The sequence below is a fragment of the Hipposideros armiger genome, unplaced genomic scaffold, assembly GCF_001890085.2.
Source record: "Hipposideros armiger isolate ML-2016 unplaced genomic scaffold, ASM189008v1 scaffold_152, whole genome shotgun sequence".
Classification (NCBI taxonomy): Eukaryota; Metazoa; Chordata; class Mammalia; order Chiroptera; family Hipposideridae; genus Hipposideros; species Hipposideros armiger.
The window spans coordinates 1,868,188-1,879,071 of NW_017731502.1; the positions used below are offsets into that span (position 1 = coordinate 1,868,188).

At 47.3% G+C, this 10,884-nt stretch overlaps 1 protein-coding gene across 1 annotated transcript in view; it reads left to right on the forward strand.

Annotated features, from left to right (window-relative positions):
• The first annotated feature begins 326 nt into the window (after positions 1-326).
• LHFPL4 (LHFPL tetraspan subfamily member 4) overlaps positions 327-10,884 on the forward strand; it is a 36,581-nt gene continuing 26,023 nt past the window's right edge. The window contains exons 1-2 of the mRNA XM_019651020.1: positions 327-410; positions 1,347-1,838. Of these exons, the coding sequence (XP_019506565.1) occupies positions 1,433-1,838 (406 nt within the window). The 5' untranslated portion in view covers positions 327-410; positions 1,347-1,432. The remainder of the gene's footprint in view (positions 411-1,346; positions 1,839-10,884) is intronic.

The following is a 10,884-nucleotide window of genomic DNA, read 5'->3' on the forward strand; positions in this document are numbered from 1 at the left end:
CAGTTCAAACCCTATCAAAGAAGACCCCGTTCGGCCCCTCCCCCTATTCCCATGGGCTTTGCGGGGACCCACAGCCCCACAACCTAGGCTGGAAGAAGGGGGTCCCCCAAACCAGAGAGCCCTACTGTGGAGGGGACTTATTGCTCTGGCTGGGGGACGTCGGGGACCGTGCCACCCCTCCCCCTTTCCGCTCCGCCCCGCACGGCAGAGGCAGGAGCGCGCCTTCGCCTTGCCGCGCCGGTGCACGAGAGCGCCCGCCTAGGCGCGGGAGCGCGCCCCGGGGAGAGCCCGAGCAAGATGGAGGCCGCGCCGCGGCCCCCGCCTGGGCCAAGGCAGCCGCTACTGGGAGCGCGGAGCCGCGGCGCCTAGGCTGTGCCAGTCCCGGACCCGCTGCCCCGGACCAGGCCCAGGTTGGTCTCCCCGCACCCCCTCCCCGAAGCCGCAGCCTCGGTGCGCGTCCGGCCTGGGTGCGGGGCAGCCGCCCCCCCACCCCCGGCCCTACCGGGGCCCGGCCGTTCTCCAGCGTCCAGGGGACAGCCCCTGCCCACCGCCCCCTCCTCGCAGCCCAGGCTGCCTTCCCGCCCAGGTCCCTCGTCCCCTTGGCCTGGAAAACCTTTCCCCAGCCCTGGCCCGCCAATACTAAGCTCCCTCCCAGCCTACATCCAGCCCTGGCTTCTGAAGGACCCCTCGAATCCTCCCGCTCCGTGTCCAGACCCTGCAGTTCCATCCCCGACTCCCCTATAGCCTTATCCTGATCCCTTCACTTCGTCCTCTTAGACCCTCATACCAGCCTCCCCACCCTCTCCCAGCCCCCATATCACCTTCCCAATCCCCCAGTACCTGCCCCTTCTTTCCCCTTCTTACCCCCTTATTGAAGCGCCCACCCCATCCCCACAGCCCTTTTCTAGACACCCAATACCAGACCTCCTACCCCTAATACCTATCCCTAATACCATTCCCTTCCGAGCTCCGTAATACAACCCCTCTGCTAATCTTGCAATACCGGTCCCCAGCCTCCATTCCATCTCCCCATGCGCCCCTCTTATTCCTCCAATACCAGCCCCCAAGCTCCCTCCCCAACTCCCCCATGACCGCTTTCTAACTCCCTCATTCCAGCGCCCAAATCCTCATCACAGCCCTCTCATCCCAGCCCCCCAACTTTCACACGGCCCCTTCCTAAGTCCCCAATTGGAGATTTTTGCCAATTCTCCCCACAGACACCAACCCAACACTGTCATGACCCCCTCTTAGCTTCCCCATACCAGCCCCCGGGTCTCCCCAGCTCCGCCCAGGCCTTGCTCTCACGAGTTCTTTGGCTCAGGGCTGCTTCTCGCGTGCGTCCCCAGCTCCCACCCGGCAACCCGGCGGTCGGTCCCGGGCCGGCGGCCCCCGTCAGCGGCCGCCGTCGCTGCCGGCCCCGCCCCCGGGCACCATGCTGCCCTCGCAGGAGGCCTCCAAGCTCTATCACGAGCACTACATGCGGAATTCGCGGGCCATCGGCGTGCTATGGGCCATCTTCACCATCTGCTTCGCCATCATCAACGTGGTGGTCTTCATCCAGCCCTACTGGGTGGGCGACAGCGTGAGCACCCCCAAGCCTGGCTACTTCGGCCTCTTCCACTACTGTGTGGGCAGCGGGCTGGCGGGCCGCGAGCTCACCTGCCGCGGCTCCTTCACCGACTTCAGCACCATCCCGTCCGGCGCTTTCAAGGCGGCCGCCTTCTTCGTGCTGCTCTCCATGGTGCTGATCCTCGGCTGCATCACCTGCTTTGCGCTTTTCTTCTTCTGCAACACCGCCACGGTCTACAAGATCTGCGCCTGGATGCAGCTCTTGGCAGGTAGGGGAGGGACGGGGGAGGGACCCCTAGAACAGGCGCTGGGGAAGGGGGCTCCTCCCTTCTAGGACCCCTTCTTGGAGGAGTCAGAGACAGGTTCTGCTCATCTGTCTAAAGACACACCTCCTTGGCTCTCCCTCAGCAGCCACTGGGGGAAGGGGGGAAGGTTATGAGAGAGAGACACCTTGGGGCAGGGGCTAGAGCCTTAGAACTGGGTCTTTGGGATTGTGTGATTGGATATGGGCCGACTGTATTTATTGATAGGTTAGCATTATGTTAGAGTCTCTGAGAGTCTCTGTTGGCTGTTTTATGGGAAATAATTATCTAAATGAGGAGTTACTCTAGGTGTGAGCATGTGTGTAGGTGTGTGGGTGTTGAAAAAAGCATGAGATGGGGAATCAAGAGATCCGACTTTGACCTTTAACTTTCTGACATCATTAACTTGGGGTTTCACTTTACTTCTCTGAAGCTCAGTTTCCTTGTTTATAAAACAGTGAAAGGGATTCCAAGAACAAGTGAAAGAGTATCTTGTAAACTTTAAAGCTCTGTGCTAAGATAAAGGAGGACAGGAGGAGGCTGTTTATAATGTCTACCCAATGTTTGAAATGTGGGTGGTTGACAGCACCTGGCAAATGGGTCTCTGGAGGACAGGTCTCTGTCCCCTACCACCACCCAATGCAGGAAGGGTTCTGGTGCTATGCCCAAAGAGAATGAGCTTCTGGGACCCTCTGAAATGTTTGGCTAAGATAGATATCTTAACATAACAATCAAAGAAGGGCCTTTGGGAATAAGAACTGCTGAGACAATTTTCCAGGATCCATTAGAGTCCCCTACCCCCACCCGCATTTCGATCGAAGACATATTTTAAAGATTCAGCAACTTGGGCATTTGCCTAATTGCAGGCAGGGAAGAGAATTGGGCTGGGGAAAGTGGGGGCCAGAGGATGGGGGAGGAAGGCTGATGAAGACTAGGAAAAAGTTTGGAGCCTTCCAGGGTGAGAAGGAGAAGGGAAAATATGATGGTCATGCAGCAGAGATGGTTTTTCAAAATAAGCACCTCAAGGTATTCAACAAGCGTTGGCCCCTTCAAAATAAATTAAAATAAAATAATGACATAACTTAAAAGTCAAGAATATATGGCTTCAAGCATGAATGGATCCAGATGCTTAAATAATGGCATTAAAATATGTCTCCCTCGATTTCTTGGTTCCTCTGTGTTGGCTCATTCTTAAGTCCACTTCTCTCTTAAAGGTGATAAATCAGGGTACTAGCAGCTCTGAATTTACATTTATTCAGCTTAGCAATGCCTGTGGAAAAAGAGCACCTGTTACTCAATGGTTCTAGCAAAAGTCCCAAGACTGATTCTCATTGGCTCATCTTTGGTCAAGTGTTCATCTCTTAATTAATCAGCATGACTTGTCTAAGGCCTCAGCCACACGCCCATCCCTGTAACATATGGACTGATAGTGGAGAAAGATCAATTCCTGCAAAGAGAAGTCAAACATGACCACTGGAAGAGGGATACTGTAGATAAGACAAGTACAGACAGAAATGGAAACCCAGGGCAATCGAGGAGGCTGCTGGCTCAGTTGGAAGTTGAGGCTTGAGCAAGGCAGGTGTGAGGTGTGGGAGAGCATTCTGAATGGAGAGGAAGGTCATGGGCAGAGACACAGAGGTGAGGATGCCACGTCTGCATTGAGTGTGACATCCACATAGGGGAATAGCGGGAGGAGAGGGCAGGAAGGAATGATGGGGCCAGTGTGCAAGGCTCTGGATAGTGGGTCAAGGAATTTGACTTTAATCAATAGCAGTTTGAAGTTGCTATGACATTTATTATTATTCAGGAAATAGTAGTTAAATAGTAGTTAACATTTATGAGCTTTTACTCTATGCTTGATCATTTGCTAAACGTTTACATGCATACTGTTATTTGATCCTCATAACAATCCTATGGAGTAGGTGCCCTTATTGATATTTTCTAGATGAGAACACCTTGAGCCTCAAAGAAGCAAAAGCCATTTGCCCAAGGTCATAACGGTGGTTAGTGGTGGAGCCAGGATTATAACTCCGTCTGTTTGACTCTAAAGCTCAAGGATTTATAAAGGAGCATTTATGCTGGGGATAGTGGTGTGATATATTTGCATTTACCAACCAAATGCAAAGCAGAGAGGCTGGAAGATCCAGGTGGCCCTGTATGGAGTTAGGGGTCAGCTTTTCAGGGATTCTCGGGATATCTCTGGGACTCTTTACCTGGTCTTTCCCATTTACTGGGAAGACACAATGTGCCAGCCTACATGTTAGACATTTTCACATTCATTATGTCATTTAATCTTCATCTGTTAAAGTGACTTGCCCAAAGGCCACACAACTAATGAAAGGAGGGGATGAAACTTAACACAAGTCCAAAAGGATCTAAAACCTGTTCTTATCACTGAAGTGAAACCCAGGAAGTAAATACACAAATTACAAGTTACAGCTGTTAGCTGTATGCACTCAACGTTTATCTGGGGGTTGGGTGAGGTTAGCCAAGGGGAGGTTGCTGGCTGGAGTACAGACTCAGGTTAGAAGCCTGGTTGAGGGTCCAAGGCGGCAGTGGGGAGTAGTGGCTTAAGAGCAGAGGACTTAGAATTCCCCCTCTGTCACTTCCCTGCTGTGTGGCCTTGGAGAAGTGGGTCTTCCTCTCTGAGTCTCAGTTTTCTTATTTGTAAAATGAAGATGATTATTGTACCTACTTCAGAGGTGGTAGAAAGAAATATACAAAATGATAGGTATAAAATGCTGAGTATAGTTCCTGGTGTACAGTAAACACTCAATAAATGGTCAGTTTTATTCCTGTGACATCATCTGAGTGAAGAGCAGTTTGTGAGGAGTCCTCGATGCTCCTGTGGGAGAGTCTTGGACTTGTGGGGATGATCAAAGGCCTTGAAAAGTCATAAACTCTCAGCTGGAAAGGGTCTTATGAATCAGCCTGCACAACTCCTTCATTTTGCAGATAAAAAAACTGAGTCCCAGAGAGAAGAGACACGTTCATGGTCACAAAGTGAGATCCTCTATCCACAGAAGGGAGATGATTCTGATCCCAATTCATTCAATATTGAGCGCCTACTATGTGCCAGGCATTGCCTGGTGCTGGAGTCACAGCTGAGAACAAAGTGTGTGAGATCGAGTGGGAGCTGGGGGAGACTGAAGGTGGAGGTGGCAGCAGGGGCTAAGCCAGAGGTGAGAACTTCCAGCCTTCTAGATGTGTGTCCTAATCAGCAGGGTCTCTGGGCTAGGCCCAGAAATGACAGGAGCTCCTGTCACTATAGCATAGAATACACACCCACATTTCTTGCTGTTTGTTTCAGATTTGGTTTAGGATTTTATGCATCCAATAAGTCTTTGTTGATGTGCATGACACTGCTGACTACACAATGGGGGAATTTCTTTCCTTCTTCCCTTGATCCCTCCTTCATTTTCTTTCTTTCTCCCCAACTCTCCTTGCTTCCCTTCTTTCCTTCCTTTCCCCTTCCTTCCCTCCCTTCCTACCCACTTCCTTTTTCTCTCACATCAATCCTTTACTGAAGCCTCCTCTCTGTGTCAGGCACTGTGCTAAGTTCTGGGAATTCTGATTGATAGTCTTCACTCCCAGGAACAAATGTTTTCATAGTTTCATGGCAGCAGCAGGGAAGAAAACAGATCATCACACATGTACAACACATGATTTGACAGAATCATGCACAACGTATTCTGGGGGCACGAAGGGGACTTCTTTTTTTTTAAGATTTTATTGGGAAATTGGGGGGAGGGAAACAGTGTTGGGGAATCGGGGAAGGGGAACAGACAACTTGCTGTCCTTTTGTTCTTCAGTCTAGTTGTGGAGGACGTTGCTTCACTGGCCCAAGTTGGCACCATCATTGCGCTCTTCCCGGNGCTAAAAATTGGGGCTCTACTGAGCAACAGGGTTGCTGGTTTGATTCACAGCCCGATCTGAGTTGCCGCTGAGCTGCCAACAGGTGGCAGGATGGCTCAGCTAAAAAAATAAAAATAAAAAATAGGGCCGGCTAAGTGGGGCATTGGTTAAGAACTGGCTTTCCACAACTAGACTGAAGAACAAAACAACAGCAACTTGTCTGTTCCTCTTTCCCCGATTCCCCAGCGCTGTTCCCCTCTCCCAATTCTCCAATAAAATCTTAAAAAAAAAAAAAAGAACTGGCTTGGGACACCAGAGGGCCCTGGTTTGGATCCCACATATGCGGGCCAGTGACACTGCCCTCTGCAGCTAAGATAGTGAATGGCATCTCGACCAGGGGCTGGGCTGCCGTGGGTCGCCAGCGACGGCGTAGACTGCAGCCCCTGCTGCAGTGGGTTGCCATAAGCTACCGTGTGTAGCCGGCAGCCAGCGTGAGTGGCCAGCAGCCGCCGTGAGTAGCTGTCCAGAGGCCGGCAACTGATCTGCCTCACCCGGGGAAGAGCACAATGATGGTGCCAGCTTGGGCCAGTGAAGCAACGTCCTCCGTAACTAGACTGAACAACAAAACAACAGCAACTTGTCTGTTCCCCTTCCCCCGATTCCCCAGTGCTGTTCCCCTCCCCCAATTCCCCAATAAAATCTTAAAAAAATAAATAAAATAATAATAATAATAAATAATTGGGGCTGTAACAGTAAGGAAGAAGGAATGAACAGATAGTACACTGTTGGTTTCTATCATGGTTTTATGTAAAACTATCTCCTTCTCCTGGCAGTCACGGTTAACATTTCTTGAATATCTCGAAAGAGGCTTGTTTCTGCTTGATTTTTTCCCACTCTGCCAAGAGTTGCCATGACCCGTCCCCACTTTACCCGTATTAATTTGCCACTCCTCTTCTCTGTCATTTGATTCTCACAAAAGCTCTATGAAACGAGTAGGGTAGATGTCATGACCCCCATTTTACAGATGAAGAAACCGAGGTCCAGAGAGGTAAATTGACTTTGCCTAAATCTTCACAGTAAAAAAGAAGCTGAGCCTCCTGTCGAGGCAGTACAAGGCAGGCAGTGTTTTATAACTTCAAGGAGAAAGTCTCAGTTTGGTGCTCGTGTGACTTTAACTCCTCTCACACACACATAAGTCTTTTAAACGAGGGAGCAGCCCTCAGGCTCAGAGCATTTGGCAGGCAAAAGTACCTGGCTAGAATCTAAGACCATGGTATTGGTTTCATTATATTTATATTGATAATTTCCTTCTATTTATGGCAAATGACCCTGGTTTCCTTTTTCCACCTCATAGATTTTGTTGTAGGATTAAATGAAATGAATATCAGGAGCTTAGCACCTTGGCACATAGTTAAGCACTCAATACTATTTGTTAACATTATTATCACATTATTAATAATATTAGTATTATTAATCTCAATTTTGTCACAACACCCCCTGGCTGCCAGGAACAAGGATAGCCAGTGGGCTGTAGGGTAATTGGATAGAGACGTCCCATTCTAGGACCCCTTTCCCAATACCAGTGGTTCTCAACCAGGGACAATTTTATTCCCCAGGGGACATTTGGCAATGTCTGGAGACATTTTTTATTAGGACTGGGGGTGGTGGTGCCCCTGGTTGGCAGAGGTTAGGGATGTTGCTAAACATCTCACAATGCACAGGACAGTCCCCCACCATGAAGGATTATCAGGCCAAGTGTCAAAAAACACTGAGGTTGAGAAATTGTACCCTACGCTGCACCCTGCACTTCTGCCTGTGCCTTGAAGCAGCAAGGTCTTCAGCCAGCTCATTCTTTCTTTCTTTCTTTTTTTTAAAGATTTTATTGGGGAATTGGGGGAGAGGAACAGTGTTGGGGAATTGGAGAAGGGAAACAGACAAGTTGCTGTCCTTTTGTTCTTCAGTCATAGTTGCTTCACTGGCCCATGTTGGTATTATCATTGCGCTCTTCCTGGGTGAGGCAGTCGCTTGCTGACCATTGGACGGCCGCTCACGGCAGCTCATGCCAGCTGCCAGCCACTCATGCTGGCTGCCAGCCACTCACAGTAGCTCACAGCAGCCCACTGCAGCAGGGGCTGCAGCCTACGTTGTCGCCAGCGACTCACAGCAGCCCAGCTCCAGGTTGAGCTGTTGTTCATCATCTTAGCTGTAGAGGGCGCAGCATCACTGGCCCTCATGTGGGATCCGAACCTGGGCCCTGCTGCTCAGTGCTGGTGTCCCAGGCCAACTCTTTTATTTTATTTTTTTAATTGTTTTTATTGGGGGGTTGGGGGATGGGAACAGTGCTGGGGAATTGGGGGAAGGAGAACAGAAAAGTTGCTGTCCTTTTGTTCTTCAGTCTAGTTGTGGAGGACGTTGCTTCACTGGCCCAAGTTGGCACCATCATTGCGCTCTTCCCAGNCAGTGTCACTGGCCCTCATATGTGGGATCCGAACCGGGGCCCTCTGGCGTCCCAAGCCAGTTCTTAACCATCGCGCCACTCGGCCAGCCCACGAAGGGGACTTCTGACACAGTTAAGGACAGCCAGAAAAGTCTTCTAAAAAGTAACAGCATTTGAGCTGAGTCTTATGGGATGGAAGGAGGGAGAAGGGCAACCAGGCAGAAAAGACAGGATGATTAAAGGCATGGAGGTGGGAAATAGCCCAGTGTGATTCAGGGACTACAGGCAATTAGGGCAAGGACAGGTGAGACTTGAGACTGGGGAGATGGATTGTGCAGGCCTTCTAAGCCATGGTGAGGAGTTTAGACATTACATATAGGCAGCAGATAGTTGACTTTTCTTTTTAATTGTTGACAAATTTTCCAGACATTTATTTACTTTTTGGAAAAGTTAATACATGCACATGATACAAAATTCAAAAGGTAAAAAGGTATACAATCAGACGTAAGTCTTTTTTTTGCCCTCATCTTCCAATGATCCTCTCAGAGGCAACCACTATTACCAGTTTCTTGAGTATCCTTTCCAAAAAATCCCATAAATATTAATATACAAGCAAATGTAAACAGTTTATATTTTTTTATATAAGTGGTATATTAATTATCTATTACTGCATAACCAATTACCCCCAAACTTAAAGCAACAAGCATTTATTATCTCTGTTACTGTGAGTCACAGGAATTTGGGGAGCTGGAGGAATCTAGTCACACTCATTTGTTGACAGGAAACCTCAGAATGAGCGATCCAAGAAAGAAAAAGAAAGAAGCTACACTACCCAACCCTCTTTTTCAGCAACAGCTTTGTTGAGATATAACTCATATGCCACACAATTCACCCATATAAAATGTACAATTCAGTGATTTTTAGCATATTCACAGAGTTGTGCAATATCACCATAATCAATTTTAAGATATTTTCAACTCAAAAAAAATCCTTATATCCTTTAGCTATCACCCCCTAGGCCTGTTCCCACAGCAACCACTAGTCTACTTTCTGTCTCTATAGATTTGTCTATTCAGAACATGTCATATAAACAGAATCATATAATATGTGACAGCCTTTGTGACTGGCATCTTTTACTTACCATAATGTGTTAGAGGTTCATCATGTTGTAGCATGTATCAATACTATATTCCTTTTTATGGCTGAACAATATTCCATTGTATGGGTATATCACAGTTTGTTTACCCAGTTATCAGTTGGTGGACATTTGGGTTCTTTCCACCCTTTGGCTATTTTGAATAATGCTATGAATATTTGTGTACAAGTTTTTGTGTGGACACATGTTTTCATTTCTCTTGGGTATGTACCTAGGAGTGGAATTGCCAGTTAAATGACAACTTTATATTTTGAGGAAATGCCAGATTGTTTTCCAAAGTGGCGGCACCATTGTACATTCCCACCAGCAGTGTGTGAGTGTTCCCATTTCTTCATATGCTCATCAATACTTGCTATTATCTGACTTTTTTATTATAACCATCATATTGGGTGTGAATTGGTATCTCATTGTTTTGATTTGCGTTTCCCTATGATTAGTGGTGTTGAGCATTATTTATTGGCCATTTGTATATCGCCTTTGGAAAAATATCTATTCAGGGTCTTTGCCTACTTTATTTTTTTATTTTTTATTTTTTTAGCTGAGCCATCCTGCCACCTGTTGGCAGCTCAGCGGCAGCTTAGCTCAGGTCATGAATCAAACCAGTGACCCTGTTGCTCAGAGCTCACACTCTTGAGTGAACTCTTAACCAACTGAGCCACTCGGCTGGCCCTTCTTTGCCCATTTTTAAATTGGGGTATTTTTCTTTATATTATTGAGTTGTGAGAGTTCCTTATATGAAGAACATATACTCTCGATACAAGTCCCTTATCAGATATATGGTTTGCAAATATTTTCCATCCTATAGCTGGCTGTCTTTTCACTTTCTTTGTAGTGTTCTTTGAGCACAAAAGTTTTTAATTTGTGCAAAATCCAATTTATCTATTTTTTTCTTTTGTTGCTTGTGCTTTTGTTGTCCAAAATCCAAGGTCACAAAAATTTACCCGTATGTTTTCTTCTAAGAGTTTTAATTTGAACTCTTACATTTAGGTCTCTGATCCATTTGAGTTAATTTTTGTATATGGTGTAAGGACAGGGTCCAACTTCATTCTTTTGCATTTGGCTATCCAGTTGTCCCAGTACCATTTCTTGAAACGATTATTCTTTCTCAATTGAATGGTCTTAGCACCTTTGTCAAAAATTAATTGACCATAGATATATGGGTTAATTTCTAGGCTCTCAATTCTATTCGTTGATCTATATGTCTATCCTTATGCTAGTATCAGATTGTTCTGATTACTGTTGCTTTGTAGTGAGTTTTCAAGTCAGGAAGTGTGAGTCCTTCAATTTTTTTTTTCAAGATTGTTTTGGCCATCACACTACCTTTTATGCCCTAACCTCAGACATCACATACCATCACTTTTGCCACACTCTACTGTTAGAAGTGAGTTAGTAAATTCAGCCCTCGTTCAAGGGAAGGAAAATACACCTCCTCTTCTTGAAGGGAAGAATATCAAAGAATTTGTGGACATAAAAACCACAAATGGGGGCTGGCCAAGTGGCTCAATTGGTTAAGAGCTCGCTCAAGAGTGCGAACTCTGAGCAACAGGGTCACCGGTTCAATGCCC